The sequence below is a fragment of the Balaenoptera musculus genome, chromosome 17 (assembly GCF_009873245.2).
Source record: "Balaenoptera musculus isolate JJ_BM4_2016_0621 chromosome 17, mBalMus1.pri.v3, whole genome shotgun sequence".
Taxonomy (NCBI): Eukaryota; Metazoa; Chordata; class Mammalia; order Artiodactyla; family Balaenopteridae; genus Balaenoptera; species Balaenoptera musculus.
This window is the reverse complement of record NC_045801.1, coordinates 62,243,671-62,263,170: the sequence shown is the minus strand read 5'-3', so window position 1 is coordinate 62,263,170 and position 19,500 is coordinate 62,243,671. Positions and strand designations below refer to the sequence as shown.

The 19,500-nt window shown below is 39.0% G+C and overlaps 1 protein-coding gene across 4 annotated transcripts; it reads left to right on the top strand.

Moving 5' to 3' along the window:
• Positions 1-303: 303 nt before the first annotated feature.
• GDAP1 (ganglioside induced differentiation associated protein 1) lies at positions 304-19,252 on the top strand. Of its 4 annotated transcripts, none has more exons than XM_036831015.1 (6): positions 304-512; positions 1,197-1,389; positions 10,634-10,807; positions 12,743-12,837; positions 14,939-15,053; positions 16,038-19,252. In XM_036831015.1, exons 1-6 carry the CDS (start codon positions 396-398, stop codon positions 16,418-16,420), a joined length of 1,077 nt encoding a protein of 358 aa, XP_036686910.1. In that variant the 5' UTR covers positions 304-395; the 3' UTR covers positions 16,421-19,252. The 4 variants fall into 4 exon arrangements, with proteins under 4 accessions (XP_036686910.1, XP_036686914.1, XP_036686912.1 ...); XM_036831017.1 differs by having other exon boundaries at positions 491-512; positions 1,197-1,244; XM_036831018.1 differs by lacking the exon at positions 304-512 and adding an exon at positions 6,277-6,316 and having other exon boundaries at positions 1,197-1,244.
• The last annotated feature ends 248 nt before the right edge of the window (positions 19,253-19,500 follow it).

Genomic DNA, 19,500 nt, shown 5'->3' with positions numbered 1-19,500 from the left:
ATCTTGGGAAATTGATGCTTTTATGCCCGAGCAACCTCTACTCCATCTGCAAAACCGATGAATAATTTGCAATCAACATTTTCCATGACTCATCTTAAATAATCAGGGACTCATATTTGAGATCGTTTTCCCTAAAAAACATCCAATTGCACCTCCCAGGTGACTTCTGTGCGCAGACGTCCCCCGGGTCTTTGCAGACTCCCCCCCCCCCCCCCAGCAGCTTTCTCGCCCACGAAACTACACTTCCCAGCGGTCTGTTCGTGCATCTGCGCGAACTCATCTTTCCCGGCTCCGGGTGGCATCCCGGCAAAGCTAAGGGCGCTTTGCAGGGCGCTGTGGCTGGGAGAAGTAAAGGGCGGACAGGCGAGGCCCTCCCGCGCTCGCGCATCCCCGAAATGGCCCGGAGGCAGGACGAGCAGAGAGGGGGAGCGCCCTTGATGGCGGAAGGCAAGTCGGACGCGGAGGTTAAGCTCATTCTGTACCACTGGACGCATTCCTTCAGCTCTCAAAAGGTAAAGGCCTCCGCCGGGCGGGCGGGCGGTGCGGATCGGGTTTCAGCACCGGGACAGCTCCCTCTGGGTGTTGGCCGGGTAAGCCGGCCCACTTAGAAACAGGCCTCCGACGCCCTAACCCCGGCGGGCGCTCCCTCAGGGGCGGGGGTGCGCCTTGTAGGGGAGCCGGGAGCATCAGTGTGAGGTGCAAAGGCACTACCAGTCGTGAAATGCGACAAAAAATCATCGCTTTCGGTATTGGGGCGGGAGGCCTTCTCTCCGGGGCCGTGGAGAGCGAGGCCGAGGGAAGCGCCTTCCTGCACCCACGTCATCTAGGGTTCCTTCTTTTACTGTTGGTCGCATCCACTCTCTTCAACAGGCCTAGCCTATCTGTTTCAGGTCCTTAGTATGGGGAGGACACGTCGTAAGGTTTAGAACACCGAGAAAGTAGTAGTGATGAAGAGGGTGACTGTGGACTGAATATAGCCAGAATCCTTTTCATTACTTAATTATCTTTTCTCACTTATAAGAGGAAGACGCTAGAATATATCTCACTTGTTAATTCCAGGAATAGGAATAGTTGAAAAGAATGTTGAAAATATTAATAACTCAGGGAAGCACAAAAGAGCTGCTTGGTGGTATCCAAGGGATGTCATTTAATTAAAAGCCTCCACGCGTTGTGGTAACCAGTGTGAACTCTTCCAGGTGCGCTTGGTAATTGCTGAAAAGGCATTGAAGTGCGAGGAACATGATGTAAGTCTGCCCCTGAGTGAGCACAATGAACCCTGGTTTATGCGTTTGAACTCAACTGGAGAAGTGCCCGTCCTTATCCACGGGGAAAACATTATTTGTGAGGCCACTCAGATCATTGATTATCTTGAACAGACTTTCCTGGATGGTAATGTTAAGGCTATTTGTGATTTCTTGGATTTACTTTCAACACAAATATATGTCTTCCTTCCTCCCTCCCTTCCTTTCCCCCTTCCTTCCTTCCTTCCTTTCTTCCTTCCCTCCTTCCTTTTTCCTCCCTTCCTCCCCCCTTTCCTCCCTTCCTCCCCTCTTTTTGGTTTCATGATGATGGTTTAGTGCCAACAACCTTTTCCATTTCCATAAGCACACAAATATAAAATGGGTCAATAGCATAAAGTCTGTATAAGCCATTGTAACTCCATTGAAAAGATTTCACGTAAACTACCAATTTTAATGTTGGAACTTTCCTTTTAAATTCACTTGCAAAAAACCCTGCAGGTGTATGGTTTGTGGTGGTGATTTATTAGCCTTGAAGTCAAATTCATAATGTTGATTTTAAATGTACAGTATGAAAATCAGTTTCATTTAGTCTACTAAATGGTTCTACCTTAAAAACAATAGGAGGGAAAAAGAGGAATAAATCTTAGGCAAGGGAGATTAGAATGTTGGTATACTTGGAGATCTTTGCCCTCGTTACATCTGTATGGTTTGAATTTTATATCTTTTGTGAGGAATTATAGGGCTCAAATTTGTACAGTGCTTTTAAGTAATAATCATTTATTGACAGCCTGTTTTGTGTCAGACATTTTATAATTTCTGTTCTAGTCAGTCTTCAAAAAAAAACCAACCTGAGATAGGCATGGTAGACTAATTATTCCCCTTTTGTACACGAGGAAAGAGAAACAGAGGGGTTGCCTAAGGTAACATAGCTATTTTATGGCAGATTAGGGCTGGAATGCAAGCCTTTCAAATCCAAACCTTCCTATTACACGGACCATCTCTCATAGTCATTGCCACTTACACATTGTCTTGCTTCTTCCTAATAACAAGCCTTTGAGGTAAACTGTAGCTTCAATATTTGCCCAAGATTACACAGCCGATCACTGACAGAACTGAGAGCAGAACAGAGAGGGCTTTTAGCTATCAGCTAAGTACTCTTCTGAAAAAGAAGATGCACGACGAGATCCAGTTACTCTTCATCTGCCACCAGTTATGTTGATGTTAATTGGGCAAGATAAAACCAGAATATAACCCCAAATTACTGGAAGCTGAGAAAGGAAATTATAAGGCCCCCAAAAGTCTGAGGTGCTTAGAAGAAAGATAGGTATAGGACCTAAATGGGGGCTGGGGGGAGTTTACCCCAGGGAATTAGATTAGCAATGGGCTTCCCTTATTCTTAACCCAAGTGTTTAGTTCCCTAAGATTTTGATTGGAGGTGGCCACTGATCTAAACCAAAGGCCATTGATCTAAACTGCTTTTCCATCCATCATTACTTGCTATCCCTTGTAAGTCTAAATGCTGGGGACTGCACAGAAAATGGGGGCTAATTGATTTAAGACAATTCTTCTCAATCTTGAGCTTTTTGGAAATGGACAAGTCTGTTGAATAATAATTTGTATTTCTTGGGAGAAGTGATTGTAATAATGTGAATAAGACAAAATAATTGCATAAGAATTCTACTTTAAATCATCAAAAGCTTTAAAAAGATATAGCAAATGAAAATCATGTTTAAATCTTTTGTTAGCATCCTTTGAACTACTATGACTACCATTCTCCTCCTCCTCTTCCTGACATTATCTCTCCTGTAAGATATTCAGTAATATACAGTATAGTATATAGTATATACAATATACTTTACAGTATAGTAATGTTAATGATTATTAGGCTTCATCAAATTTTTTTAAGGCTTTTTCTTTTTCTTTGACTATATAATAGCAAAACTGAAATGCATTCTGAGTCCTGCTCAAGGTGAATACTGACCTTTTCTTACTACTATTTATTGAATCAGAGGAGAAGGTACTGTGGGCTAAACATTAAGAGGAAAATATGGGAACTAAGGACTTTAATTCTGGTTGTACCAATAGAATAAGTAGACAATCAAGAATTCTAGCTCTTAGTCTGAAGCTGTCGCAAACTGGTTGCATATCCTTGGTGACTTGACTTTTCTGTTTGTCCTCTTGGATTAGGTGATATAGTTTTATCAGTTGCAGAGATAAAGCAAGTCCAATCAACTCTTATTTCACTCTTTCCCATTTCCCAAGGAGAGTAGTCATTCAACTGGAAAGGGTAAAGGAAGACTAAGATTAAGGGAACTAAAACCCACGGTAGATATGAAGACAGTAAGAAAACAGTTATATAAATGCAGGCTAGTCTAGTCTCCAGATGAAGTTTGTCTCAAAGTGTTAAAATAAAAAACAAACATGTAAGCATTATCACAGTGATCATTGAGATAATTTCTATTTATCGTTAAGAACTCATTGAGATTAGGAAAAGGGCCAGACAAGAGAGAGACAAATGTTATCCCAATTGTTACTGAGGGAGGAGGCTGAATTCTAATCCTTGCTACTTAACACATATTCCATGTACCAGCAGCATTGGTATCACCTTGGAGCTGGTTAGAAATGCAGAATTCTAGACTCTACTGCAAGTCTCTTGAATCAGAATCTGCATTTTAACAAGATTCCCAAGTGATTCATATATACATAAAAGTTTGAGAAGCACTACTACAAATTACTGTGCATTAAATAATTGCTTAAGCTTTAAGCAGTGATATAAATTACTGTCTTTAAGCGTGGCAGAGTTCTAGAATGTGTTGTCAAAAATTTTTTAAGTATATATTTTTTGAGTATCTCGATGAAAAGGAACCAGCTTAAGTTTTACATTACTGGAGAATGTCTTTAACACTTTAAAAAGTGAATCTATTAGGTGCTGGGCATAATTCTAGATACAGTGTATCTTGATTTAAGCAGAGCAGTTGAGATTAAGTCATATGACACCCCTGTGGAACGAAGGAGCATATATGGCTAGATGAAAGTAATGCACATTTTCCGATGAATAAACCACCATAATGAAGAATATTCATTTATGAATTTCTTATACCATGTTGCTTGTTTAGCTATATTCTCTCATTTCACTTATCCTATGATAATTTTATCACACTTTAATTATTTCAATTACTTGTAGACCACTGTAAGTACCGTGAGGTCAGAGACAGTGCCTGTTTCATTAACAACTGTATTCCCAGTGCCTGGCATGGTGACTGTTCTTTAATGGGAGCTTAATAAATACTTTTGAATGATTAAAATGAATGAGTTATTGAAAACAGATGTCAGCCTGGACAGGAGTCTCTACTGGTGTTCTTTTAGGCTTCTATTCTCTGACTGAGTCTAACAATTCCACAAACGGTTTGAATAAATACATCGAGGAAACACTATTATACTTGCGGATGTGTAAGCTGTGATAGTTAAAATGATGACTAGCTTATGAAATGCTTCTCATGGAACAATAAAATGGAACAATAACTAAGATAAAGTTTAACAAGGCTAAAAGTAGTATATGAATTTTGTTTTAAAAAATCAGCTGCATTAATGAAGGATGGGAGACCTGGCCTGCTAATAAGTTACCAACAAAAGCCAACAGTGAAATAAAAGACTAGTGTGATTTCAAGTTGTTTCAGAAGTATAGATTCTGTCTAGAACATGGCAAATTGTGACCTGCTATATTTGAACTGGTTGGAACATGCAGCATTTTGACCAATTATGGATGGAACTTTGAGGAAAGGTGACAAATTAGAATGATAATGAGTGAATGGATTTCCTGAGGCGTACAGTTGCCCATGGTTATATAAGAGACTTTAATTAAGTGTATCCATTCATCTAAAGAACAGAGTGTAGTCAACTGGCATCTCCTTTGCTCTTATTTGCTATCCTTTATTAGTCTATCAACTGGGGATTGTACTAAAAATGATGGCTTGCTGACCTGTACACCTTTCTGTGTAATCAGTATTTACATATTTACATCCTTTTGGTATATCATAATCTCTTTTAGTGAACTGTAACTTGGCCACTAAATAATAAAAAAAAGTGAGCACGTAATCTCCAGATTATCTGGAAAATTAAAAATGTAAATTGCTAGGAATCTGGCATCCCAATTAAATTCAGATTTTTAGAAGGAAAAAAAAAAAGGAGAGGGCTTCCCTGGTGGCGCAGTGGTTGAGAATCTGCCTGCCAATGCAGGGGACACAGGTTCGAGCCCTGGTCTGGGAAGATCCCACATGCTGTGGAGCAACTAAGCCCGTGAGCCACAATTACTGAGCCTGCGCGTCTGGAGCCTGTGCTCCGCAACAAGAGAGGCCGCGATAGTGAGAGGCCCGCACACCGCAATGAAGAGTGGCTCCCGCTTGCCACAACTAGAGAAAGCCCTCGCACAGAAACGAAGACCCAACACAGCCATAAATAAATAAATAAATAAATAAATAAATAAATTAAAAAAAAAAGGTCCACATCAAAAAAAAATCTAAAAAAAAAAAAAAGAGAGCATGAAATAACTACAAAATACTAGAATATATACTGTTTATTACTGCCAAATAACTCAGTGGTAACCTGGAATCAAGGATATCATATGGTGAATATTGAATTTTGGTAATTTAATATGTTTTATAACAGTTCTCTGAAGACTATGTCCCATGTCTTATGTCTAGATATATCATTTTAAGTATTCTTAGGAAAAGAATTTGCTTTGGAAATAGTCCAAGTATTCTGGTATATATTAAAGTATCACATACTAAGTCTGATTAGGAAATATAAATTTATTTTATAAATGCAGTTTTATCAATATATATAAAAATCAGTTCAGATTTTAAAGATAATATTCATTCTGAAATTACTGTTATATTAAAAATATAGTTATTTATGTAGGGAATTTTCAATTATTGTTAAGGCCATAGAATAAATAATTTTATAACTGTTAGTAAAAGGGTCTCATATATAGTTGAATAACATTATACACTTTTTTGCACATCTACTGAATTTGCAGGTTAGCACAAAGGACTGTAACTGAGTGCAGAGAAAATATGGTAAGGAAAAGAAAATGAGTCTTTAAAACTCATGATTATGCCAATAAATGGTTTTAAAAAGTAATTTTTAAAAAGACTTTCTCTGATTTGTTCAATTTTAGTGAACAGGACGGGGTGTTAAAATTACAGAAGTCCTAGTTCTATATTATGTGTATACAATAATTGGAACAAACAATCTGATCAAGGAATTTTTGCCCCCCAATTATGAATGTTCCTATAAAAGTTTTAAATATACTACCAATTAAATAAAAGTAGTTAAACATTTAAGGTATAAAATGTATTGACTATCTTGCTACAAATTTGGCTCTGTCTCAGAAAATTCTGGATGTGTATAATGAACTTGTGTAATTTGACATCGTGTTTTTTCTCATCTGTGTTTAGATTTGATCTTTCTAGCTCTGAAGTTATGACAGCCTTGAATTGTAGTCAGTTTGTAACCATATCTTTTGCTTCAGGTCATAATTTAATTGTTTACCATTATTATTATATTTTTAATAGCCTTGTGTATGACTAGTTGAAGGGTACAATTTTGTTCAGCTACATGCTGCATATTATCTTATGTACCAATGTCATCACTAAGTGATCTAAGTAAAATAAAAAGTCGGCAAAGGGATAGAGATAGAAATGAAGTCTAATCTATTCTCACTGAAGGAAGACCTGACAATTATTCAAATAGACCTAGGGGGTGTCTTTCTAGAAAACAGTCATAATAATGCCTCCTTTATCTGCCATCACTGGGGAGTGTAGGAAATCAAAGCAGCCAATTTAGGAAAATAATTAAAACATATGCCTTTAAGCCCCTAGATTCTTTTTAGTTTTTGCTCTTGGGGAAACTGAATGTAAATTTTTTTAATGGCTCAGGGCCACTGTTATTCTACCCAACAATACAGGGACTTGAGAATATATGGAGCTGTTGGTCCTCATTAAATGGTTACAGAATGCTTTTATTGTTTCTTTCTGATTTACAATTTTGTTCTTTTGTTTTCTCTCTTTGTTGCTTATCACATCTTTCTGCTTTATGTCCATCTGCCTGTTTCTAATTTGCTGCCTAAATTTAGGTGCAGTATAAGACCTGCCTTTGTCCCTACTCAGTTCTACAATGTCAGGTCTTATGCCAATGTACTTACTTATTCTTCCAGCTTAGTCACTAATCCTGGCTTCCACTACTGCAACCTTCCACCCCAATGAAGAGTTCCCAGAATTATTCGTATTGCCTGTTTCTCAAACCCTGTAACCCTTCTATTGCTTTCTCACTCCTGATTGAGGTAGAATACCAAGAAAAGATTTTCTCTTTTTAGTATCGTAAGAAAAATGCTTTATGGAAGGACTGGAAAATAAAATGAGAATGAGAGGGAAGATTTTCTGTATAATTCAAAGGAAATTCCCAGTTGTCTTTTGAAAAACTCTCTTTCCAGAGGCACTGGACACTTTTGTGTGCTGGTGTCGGGAGGATGCTGGTGGCACATTGGATGTGTTATACTGGACAGGGTGTCCTTGAAGAGAGAAAGTGAGCTTGGAAAAGAACATGGGTTCAGTGGGTATCTGATGCTCTGCCTGACAAAGTGTTTTAGGAGATAGTTATATAGTAATGGAGCACTGAGTAGAAGATTACTTTCATGCATTCAAATCTTTGGATTCAGACTTGGCCAGATGGACCTTCCCCAGAAAGCAATTGGATGTTTTTTCCTGCTTTTATTCTCTTTCCCAGGAAGGAAGTCGTATGCTCTTCTGAAGACAAGCCCCCGGCCTGGCACAAGAAAGCAGCCAGAGCCAGTAGCTATAAATTTAACCACTTGAGAGGCATTTTAAAATGCCGTATCATTTATGGTCATTAACCTGTGGTTCTTGGACCCCCCCAGAACAGTGGTTCTTAAACAGTTTGGTTTCAAGGCCCCTTTGTCTTAAAAGTTAATGAGGACATTTGAGAGCTTTTGTTTATGTGTTCTATCTATCAATATCTATCAAACTAGAAATTAAAATTGAGAAAAGTTTAAAATAGAAGAATATACAACCCCACATTCCATTAACTGTCAAAGTGATGGAGTTATCACATGTTGTATAGGCTCTGGAAAATATCGTCGTACACTCAAGAGAGAATAAGAGTGAAAAAGCAATTAACATCTTAGTATTACTATAAAAGTAGCTTTGACTTGTAGACCCCCTGAGAGTGTCTTCAGGAAGCCCAGGGGTTTTCAGACCATACTTTGAGAACTTTTACTGCTAGTGGTCTGGGAATAGAATTCAGGACATTTGATATCTTAGAGGGGAAAAAATTACATCTTTATTTTTCACTAATTTCAAACAGAAATTTATCATTTCCTTTCATTTCCAATGTAGGCATAATCCAAAGCAATATCAGGAGTGCCTGTGACTTTGTTCGTATGTTCATGTGACTGTGATGTGTTCATAGCATATCAAGTTATTGCTGATATCTTAAAATATCACTTATGCCCATCACTACTTTGAAATTATGGTAGTTATTAGACCTGCTGCTAACTTTTGTTAGTGTATTAATAAAAAGACACCCATATTAGTATTTTATAATTTAAAATTACTTTGATAGCTTACTTTAATATAATCAATTTCCTTTGCAATCCTATGTCTTGTATTTTATGCATTTAAGAACATTATTTTGAGAAGAGGTCAGTGGCACACAAAAGGTTAAGAACTCTTTAGAATTTCAAGGACCTTAGAAGGCCTCCAGTCTATTATCCTCATGGGAATGTTTACCATGCATTGCTTGGGATCCTGGTGATATTCTGAGATCCTGAAAAGTCAGCAAGGAAGTGTGCTCTAGTTGGGCAAATTCACGGTTGACGAGCAGAATGTAGCTGACACTTCATTCTTGGTCATTCTAATGCAGACTTCAGAATTGGACTCCCAGCAGGGAATTGGACTCCCAGCAGGGACATTTGCCCACTGGTTTGAGGAGTAATCCGTATTCTTTTTTCTTAGAGAGTCAGAATTAGCCTGTTGGCTTAAAATCATGTACTACTTGGTCTGGCATTATGAGATCTTGCCTGAAATCTTGCTCTGCAACCAACTCTGAATTGTCAATGCTTATGAATGAGTGTGCGATGCTCAAAAGGATTCTAAATTAAATAAATAACTCAAACTAAATGAATAAGTGAATAAGCAAAAAATAAATGAATAGAGTTGAGGTCGTTCTTTTCACCTGTTAGATTAATAAGCTTGTTGGCATTTTTTTTAGGGGAAGTTTGAGAGTCAGAAGTGGGAATAGATCCTGTAGGGACTTAGCCCTGACCTTTGGATCACATGGTTCATTTTTATTCTTCTTGAATAGTCTCTGAGAAGTAAACCCTTTGAAGATGTTACAATGATGTAATAAAACAGAGCACTGCATTAGGAGTTAATGACTTTGGTTCTTGGTCTGCCTCTAATTAGCTGTGGGATCTTGGGAGAATGTCTCAGCCTATATATCTCAGTGTCCTCGTTAACTGCTACAGAGCTTCTGCAGCTCAAATATTCTATAATAACTAGCAATTTGGGAATATATTAATTCATTAATTGAAATTTATTCAACACCTACTATGAGCCAAACATTATATTGGGCACTGGGATTCAACAAAGAACAATACATGGTCCCTGCCCTTAAGGAGTCTATAGTCTAGAGGTTAACCAGCAAATGAAGATTTATGTAGAACGTACTTTGCAGAGATAAAATATTAGAAATTGCTGGTGAATTCCATGAAGATGATCAATTCCCATTCGCATAGCATCAGTGGGATCACTCTTGGTATTAACTGGAACCTGGGAAGGTGTGGTCCCTGATCATCTTTCCATAATGAGCCTTCATTCATTTAACCAACATTTACCAAGGGCCTAAAATGTATGAGACACTATGCTAGACTCCGGATCATACGTTCCTTGCCCTGAAGGGGTTTATGGGGCAAAAAGATACAAACAACTAATTAAGGTGCTAAGGGCTATAATGGAGTACGTACAGAGTATTTTGCATGTACAGAGGAAGGCACACTTGACTTAGTCAGATGTTGGTAGTTGTGGAAGGTTGGGGAAATTTCCGCAGAGGAGTTGGCATAAAAAACTAGACCTTGAGAGTAGTGATTTGCAAGGTGGAGAAGTGTGATCATGGTTTGGGAATCTGGTCTGGTACCTCAGTCCAATTCAAATTTTGAATGTCTGGGCTGGAGAGATATCATCCTTTAAATCCCTTCATATAATACTGAAAATGTTAATGTTGAGGGGCTGGAGGTTTTGTTTCTTGCTTTTGGATGTAACATCTTGTTTGTAACTTTTCCTTCAATGTTTGTGTATGTGTTTGTGTGTGTATTTTAGAAAAAACACCCAGGTTAATGCCTGATAAAGGAAGCATGTATTACCCACGGGTACAACATTATCGAGAACTACTTGACTCCTTGCCCATGGATGCCTATACACACGGCTGCATTTTACATCCCGAGCTAACTGTGGACTCCATGATCCCAGCTTATGCAACAACAAGGATTCGCAGTATGTAAAGATCTTAAAGACCTGGAATTCTGTCTCAAGTTTCTTTTAATTCATTTTTGAGACCTAGCACACCTCAGGAAGACTTGGGGGCAGGGTTGTTGAGTTTGCTTCATGGACGTGCGTGTTATATATCAATCCACGCACCAGTCAGATGAATCTGTGCTTCAGCTGTTCAGCTGGACATTTATTGTCTACAGGACCTGATTTTCCAGCTCTTGGCCTTGAGGGCCAAGCTTAAATAAAACTCAGAAGAGTGGCCTGTGGAAAAGTAGAGAACATAACATGTTCTCAAGGACAAATGGACTAGGAATAAGGAAAGCTGGGATCTGCTGGGAGTTACGGGCGACTGAGTTCACATTTCTGGTCCTTAATTTTTGTTTCATTATATGAAGAGCTGGGCTACAGGCTGTCTAGCCATTACTCTTCCTCTGAGTTTAGTGATCGGAGATTCACTGAGGTTGAGCTGTGACCTCCAGCTCTCTCCTTCCTCCTCCCTGAGCATAGGGAAGGGTCAGGAGCGGGAGGAGGTGTGCTCCATAGCCCAGGGGATTGGGATGGGATGGGATGGGAAGGGAAGGGGCTGTGATCAGACCGGGGGTGTTTGACCAGGAACACTCACACCCAGAGCTTCAATTCCAGAAAGCACGTCCTTCCTGTTACATCCTACCTCGCCTTTACAGTTCTCTTACTTACGCTATTTTACTTTCTTTTCGATACCCTCCTCCTCACTCCTCTCCTCTTGCCTTCCCTGCCCTGCTCTCCCTCCCTCCATTTTTCTCCTCTCTCTTCCAGCTTCTCACCTTCCTCTTGTTCCACCTCCTTCTCAGAAATACTCATATATGATTTGAAACCAGTGTTCTGACTATATTTACCTAGAGTAAATATTTCTCTAAATAAGGCTTTTTCCTTCCCTTTACATAGAAATTTATTACAGAAAACTTGGAAAGTATTGAAAGGTAGAACTACCCTGCTCAAGCACTTATGATGTGCTGGGCTTTGAGTTCAATGCTTTTCCACGGTGCCTTCCATTTCATTCTCAGCCTGTGTGGCAGATACTCTGAGAGCTCCATTTTATTTTATTATTTATTTATTTATTTACCCAGATTCTATTTTTATTTCCTGGGAATTGTTAATGGGCTTTGCCATGACAAGGTTGTACCGGTCTTTCTCTCTAGCAGCTCCCACCTACTGAGATCAGCGGCAGGGTCCTTTGATGCAGAGGAACAATGTAGAGGTAGAAACCCCCTTTTAAGAGGATAATGAAAGGATCAAGATGAGTGTTTAGTTTTCTTCTTTTCCTGATTCGTTCTTCTTAGTAATATAATAGCTTAAAGGTCACCCTTATAGTTCAGGAAAGTCAGAATGTTACAAGCGAGAGAGGATCTTAAGAAAAAGAGTATAGAGGCACCAGGAAGAACAGAACAACTGGTTGCTCCAGTGTGTGTGTGTGTGTGTGTGTGTGTGTGTGTGTGAGAGAGAGAGAGAGAGAGAGAGAGAGAGGGACAACGTGTGTGCGTAGGGGGTCTCATGCATTAAACATTTTTTTTTAACAGAGTGCAGTACTTATTTATTTAGACTTTGTAGTTTTTTCTTTTTTTAACAGCTTTGTTGGAGTATAACTGCTTTACAATGGTGTGTTAGTTTCTGCTTTATAACAAAGTGAATCAGCTATACATATACATATATCCCCATATCTCCTCCTTCTTGTGTCTCCCTCCCACCCTCCCTATCCTACCCCTCTAGGTGGTCACAAAGCACGGGATAGCTCCATTTTAAAAGTGAGGAAACTGAGGCACACAGAGGGGGAGTCTGAGGCAGAGGAAGGGCATGACCCCCAGGGCTTATGCTCTTACCATTGAGTTTCCCTGCTTTTCTTTGTTTCTTGTATGGAAGGGAGGAAATAATTTTCTGTTTCAAAAATGGTTTTGTCATCAGGCCAAATTGGTAACACAGAGTCTGAACTGAAAAAACTTGCTGAAGAAAACCCAGATTTACAAGAGGCGTACATTGCAAAACAGAAGCGACTTCAAGTAAGTAAACCAGGCTGTCCTCAACTGACATCCGCTGTTTGTATTAAATGTTCTACTTTTTGTACAGTATCACTATTTTTTAGAACATCTTCTATTAAATATCGCAAGTCACCAGAACACATGTTACCTTCGGCTTATGCTCTGCTTTTAGAAAGAATTTTTCTTTATTAGATTTGATATTCAGACCTAACGACAATTGCTTAAAAAGCAGTCATTGCTCATGCTGGTTGCCAAGGAAACTTATAAAATGTAAAAGCAAGTTAATAAAATATTCTAGGAATCTGTCATTTCAGGTATTTTTCCACTTTGAGGCAGCTAGACCTCTGTCTATGACTTTTTTATACCAATAAAGCTACCGGCGAGTTTTTTTTTTTTTTTTTTTTTAATATATATACCCCACATGCCTTTCAGTTTTTTTCCTTTGTACCTTTTGATCCCCTTCACCCAGTTCTCCAACCCCTCACCCCCCTGCCTCTGGCAACCACCAGTCTGTTCTCTGCATCTATGAGCTTGGTTATTTGTTTGTTTGTTTTTAGATTCCACCAATAAGAGAGATCATATGGGATTTGTCTTTCTCTGCTTGACTTACTTCACTTAGCGTAATGCCCTCAAGGTCCATCCACATTGTTGCTAATGGCAAAATTTCAGTCTTTTAATAGCTGAAGAATATTCCATTCTATATATACAAATCACAATTTTTTAATCCCTTCATCTATTGATGAACACTTAGGTTGTTTCCATGTTTTGGCTATTGTAAATAATATTGCAGTGAACACAGGAGTGCAGATATCTTTCGAGTTAGTGTTTTTGTTTTTCTTTGGCTAAATACCCAGAAGTAGAATTGCTGGATTATATGTTCTATTTTTAATTTTTTGAGGAACCTCCATACTATTTTCCACGGTGGCTGCACCAATTTACATTCCCACCAACAGAACACAAGTGCTCCCCCCATTCTCCACATCCTTGTCAACACTTGTGATTCCTTGACTTTTTGATAATAGCCATTCTAACAGGGGTGAGGTGATATCTTATTGTGGTTTTGATTTGTTTTCCCTGATGATTTACAATGTTGAGCATCTTTTCATGTACCTATTGGCCATTGTATGTCTTCTTTGGAAAAATGTCTATCCAGATCTTCTGCCCATTTTTAAATTAGATTGTTTGTTTGTTTGCTATTGAGTTATAGGAGCTCTTTATCGATTTTGAATATTAGCCCCTTCTCAGATATATGATTTTTAAGTATTGGCTCCCACTTAGTAGGTTGCCTTTTCGTTTTGTCGATGGGTTCCTTTACTGTGCAGAAAGAAGCTTGTTAGTTTAATGTAGTCACACTTGTTTATTTTTGCTTTTGTTGCTTTTGCTTCTGGTGTCAGATTAAAAAAATCATTGCCAAGACCAAGTCAGTGAGCTGACCGCCTGTGTTTTCTTCTAGGAGTCTTATGGTTTCGGGTCTTACTATCAAGGCTTAAATCCATTTTGAGTTCATGCATTTTGATGTGTCTGCCTCCCGAGGAGCAGGTCTTTGCTTCATCAGTTAGAGTCAGCCTTTCTCTTTCTGATAATTCTTTCCTCCAACAAACTGTGTAAACTTCTCCCATGTTGAAAATCTAGCAGACGTCAGCACTCCCAATCCTCCCTCTACTTCCCAGCCTCCTTTATCCTACATGAGCGAAATAAATGAGCTTCTCAAGAGAAACGCCTGCACACACAGCACTCCTTACTCTCCACCTGTTCTTTACCTCACTGCATTCAGATTCCTCTCTCATCTCTGAGCCCTCAGTTATTCATTTGTTGAAGGCTGCTGACGTTCCATTCCGGAGTTGGGCATGAGAGCAGTCTCTTTGTGCCCCTCATATTCTTTGCCCTCTCTGATCATTTGGTTCCACAGGAGTTGCCAGTGAACAGTGGGTCTGACCCCTGGGTTATTTTCACAGCCAGGGCATTTTCTGTCAGGTTTGCTTTTGCTTTAACAAAGTTATTCTATTTCTTCTCATTGTCTAGAATAAACAGGCTCCAACTCTATAAGAGTTTGTATCTGCTCTGCTCTACACGGATTATTTTTACAGGCATAAATAACCTATAAGTTATTTTTGTTAATTAGTCAAAGCTCCTTGACCACGACAATGTCAAATACTTGAAGAAAATTCTTGATGAATTGGAGAAAGTCTTGGATCAGGTTGAAACTGAGTTGCAAAGAAGAAATGAAGAAACCCCAGGTAGGTTCTCATTTGTGTCCTTTTTCTCTTTTTCTGGACATCAGGAGTATTTATGGGAACATTCTTAGGTTTCACCAAAAACATTCTGTAATCTGTTTTTAATTGTTAGTACTCATGGGCAGTTTAAATTATGATAGCAACAATAATAGGTGTCAAATTCAGCAAAACCCAGGTGTCTAATTGTAACTCTGCATCTATGTGAAATATGACTGATGAAGGAGTTTTCTGCACAATTTAAGTTATGCTTTGTAGATTCCTACCTGGCCTGTTTCACAAGTTTTTAACTAAAGCAGTTAGTTTGGTTGAATAACCTGAGTACCTGCTTGAATTCTCCCTCTAGTTTTTTCCTTAGGCAGGGAGAAAAACTGCAAATTGGAGTAAAGTATAACATGGGAGCCAGCCTGTGTGTATGTGCAGGCTGGCTGGTGAGTATCCATCTGCTGTACCTGTGAACCTGGCTTCACGATGAAGCCCAGGTGCAGACATATGGACCATTTGCACTATTCTGATTGACAACAAAGTTAAAGACCATTTTACCTGAAACTTGCTTCACAATAGGGACTTTCTTCTGTTTTAAATAAGTAACTAAAAGCGGCAACTACTGAGTGACATATGGATTTTCCTAAAGTACACCTGTCATTTTCTTAACCCAGAAGGAAATATCTGTTAACTCCTTTGGCTTGGAGGCTCTCAACTCCTCAAAATGATAGACAGGCTTTGAGCTCAAGTGGCTCTAGTGGCACCTAGGGACCCAGGTGCCTGACAGATGTCAAGCAAGTCTCCCTTAGCTTGGGATACATTTGCATGGACTTTTTTTTTTTTTAAAGCATAGAATTACTTGCTGAGTATTGTCAAGAAAATGTACCATGGCCTTCATCTTTTGCTACACTCACCCTTGCCGTCAAGACTAAGACCAAAGATGCTGACCAAAGTCTATCAGTACAGTGCTTGCCCCTTATTCTCCATGTCCCTTTCTCTAATCAGAAGAGGGCCGCCAGCCATGGCTCTGCGGGGAATCCTTCACCTTGGCTGACATCTCGCTTGCTGTTACACTGCATCGACTGAAGTTCCTGGGGTTTGCGAGGAGAAACTGGGGAAATGGAAAGCGACCGAACTTGGAAACCTATTACGAGCGTGTCTTGAAGAGAAAAACATTTAACAAGGTTTTAGGACATGTCAACAATATATTAATCTCTGCGGTGTTGCCAACCGCATTCCGCGTGGCCAAGAAAAGGGCCCCAAAAGTTCTTGGCACCATCCTTGTGGTTGGTTTTCTTGCAGGAATGGGATATTTTGCTTTTATGCTTTTCAGAAAGAGACTTGGCAGCATGATATTAGTGCTCAGACCCAGACCAAATTATTTCTAGGCTGGTGGGGATCTAGTGGCGGCAACTCATCTAGCCATTCAACTAGATCCTTCTCCACTCTTCCAGGCCCAGTGAACAATGACCCTGGGCAGCTAGTAAAAAGCATAATTTACTTTACTCTTTGGCTAGTTTATGCAGGGAGAGGAGGCAATGAAGATGTCTTTGTGGGCTGGTAACTTTGAGAGGACTTATTTGCAAACCTGAACTAATTCATCCTTAAAACATGTGCAAAGTCAAGATATGTGAATGCTGACAGGTAGAGAGTAGACCTTTCGCTCAAAATGTCAGTTCAAGTTCTGGGTTATTTTGGGGGAGAAGTTTATTATTATGAGCAGACAGTAATAATAACCTATGATTGCCCGTAGCTCTTCATCTGAGACTGTCTGGGTGTGTTGAGTGTTGAATAGTTAGCAGTATTTTCTCCTGGAATTCAGAAATCATCTTTGTTACTCAACACAGGAGTTCAGATAGCAGCAGGGCACAGCAGTACTTCATACTCTCACTGTTAGGTTTAGGCAGAAATAAGGGAGGCAAAGGGACAAAGAAGGGGGAAAAGGGAGAATGAAGTCTATATAATGATGACAATAGAATGCAACTTCCAGGTGCCTCCGATGCCACTCATGGCTGCCTGTCCCCTTAGTAAACATTATGTTTGACTACTTGTGGCTACAGCCCATGCATCCTCCTGTAACTGAGGACCTTGGAAAAAGAGGACTGGGGAGTTACTGGGGGGAGTTGGCTGGAGAAAACCCTGGGCTTTACACTTATAGCACCTCATCTGACCTTAGTGTTAATTTTAAATGCACATAAATCACAGTTACTAATTTATTAAAATTAACTGCTTACCTACTTGGGCATGAGATGCCTACTGGAACATGTCTGACTAGCATTGACATGAAACTCTTAAATTTCCTCATGGTTCCCCAATTCGAAGGTGCCTGTGAGATATCACTCCCGTGGACTGTTATGAACAGTCACTGGGAGTCTTGGCCTCTCCAGCCCTTTTGTGCCCACAGGTGGCATTTAGGTGAATGTCCCAGGTAACTGCTAGCGTGGCATGTGGCTGGGGAGTGGGTATTTTGTTGATCTGGGAGTGTTAAATAGGCTCATTCTGCATTTAGGGAGGCTGGTGTGTTAATGCAAAAATTGTTGTCTAAACCTTGCATGTATTTATTGTCATCAACAAAGCCTTAAAAGGTTACAGGGAAGGAGAAAATCTAGTCTTGACCCTTGGCAATTAATTTAGGGGAGATGAAATAAGTCGATAGATAGTGATTCCACCTATATTCCTTCATGTATGTCTGGGCATTGTAGGGGGTGCCTCAGTCCCTCTGGAAGGGAAAAATCCCTGTGTGTCCCATGAACAATAATGGAACTGCAAGATACAGTTTGTGCCCAGGAAGAATCTTTCCTGGTGACAGGAAGGTGGAGTTTCTCTGGAGTTGTCCAGAAAGGTGTGGGGAGCAGTGTTAGGTGTGACGGGAAGTATGTACGGGGAATGGTGAGCTAAGGTTCCAGCGAACAGCAGAAGCTTGCTTGGACTGCCTCAGATGGGCTGTGCAGATGGCCAAAGAATGTACCTACCAACTTTTTCATTAACAGGAAACAGTTATACCTACTAAACAATGACTTTCTGATGGTAAAATGATTCTATAATTCATGAATCAGTTGTGTTAGAAAATATTGTTGAACTGGATACTCTCTGTTTCCAAAAAATTAATAACATCTCCAGTGTAAACTCAATCCAATAATAATTAACAGACTGGCAGCTTTTATAATGTCTTGATTTTGAACCTCAGTGCATTGTTGTATAGAGTGTCTGAATTTGTTGCTGGGACATTCCAAATCATGTATTCATAAAAGAGCCACAAAACTGATTATTCAGTAGGTCAGAGTGCTTCAGAGTTCTTTATGTCATCCTTTTATGAGCAAGAACTCAGACATGAAGAAATTGAAATTGGATTTTTACAAAAATCTACAAAGGAGGATATTTACCTGTATAAGGGTTGTTGATTAAGAATAAAGATTTGAAGTCCAAATGCTGGCTTTTCATTAAATTTATATTATTACTGATCAAGAGAAAATTTACTAAAAGTATTTATGATTTTCAGATACAGTTTCATTGGAAATAGGCTTGTGTCGCTATTAAAGGTGATGCATTTGTGGCAATTTCACTTGTTTCATGGATACCCTTGAGTTTATACTTTTAAGATATTTGTTTAGGGGTTAAAATGACCACTAGGTGTCGCTGTTCATCCAGCAGTCTGAGATTGGGCTTTCTTTAGGTTCAGCAAGTCTTCTGAAATGTTACAAGTGAAGATAAACATTAATGACCTTAGTTTCTGAAATGAGGGCATCTTCATCAGATCATTCATCTGTAAAAGAGCTTGAGGCATATGTAGTATTGACGTCTAATGCTTGGAAGGGATAACTGTACCACACAATGTCAAGCTAAAGAGCTGAACATGTACTATTAGCAAAATAGGCACATTTATGTATTTTCTCTTTCATGATCATTGGTGGACTGGCCAACGTGCTCCTCAATTTCCAAAATTTGTATAAATTAGAAAAATGCCTGAGGTACTAAATTCATGTTGGCTATTTATGTCTTAACACAAATACTATTTTATTGTTATTGCTGTTACATGCCTTTTGGATCTAATTTCCTTAATTGCAGATAGTTGTAAATTGCTTGCTTGATTTTTAGTAATTATTGATATTGACACCAGAGTTGTAGACTTTTTGGTGTTGTTGAATGTAATAGATCAAGATACTATTCTGCCTGTAAGATCAATGAAATTAATTGGAAAATAAATATGTGTCCTGAAAGTACTAATTTTGTAATGTTTTTTGATAAATCAGATTATGTTTTCCATTTAATATCAAAGCATAATGTCGTAATTAAGGTAAAATAAGCAGAAGTTAGGTATTCAAAATATTTAGCTATAGGATGTCATATTTTCCTTGTAACATAAAAATTACTGACTCTCGATTTATTTAAATACACAAAATTTTATGGTTAAAATGAATGGTGGCTTAAAGAATAACGTATCGATCCTGATCATTAAAGGGGTTCTTTT

What these genes read in the sequence shown, in the direction of transcription:
- GDAP1 (XM_036831015.1), top strand. Translation starts at nt 396, where the DNA reads ATGGCCCGGAGGCAGGACGAGCAGAGAGGGGGAGCGCCCTTGATGGCG. An exon ending in TGAACAGACTTTCCTGGATG is followed by an intron (nt 1,390 to 10,633) that starts GTAATGTTAAGG and finishes TGTGTATTTTAG; the next exon opens with AAAAAACACCCAGGTTAATG. An exon ending in CAAAACAGAAGCGACTTCAA is followed by an intron (nt 12,838 to 14,938) that starts GTAAGTAAACCA and finishes TTTGTTAATTAG; the next exon opens with TCAAAGCTCCTTGACCACGA.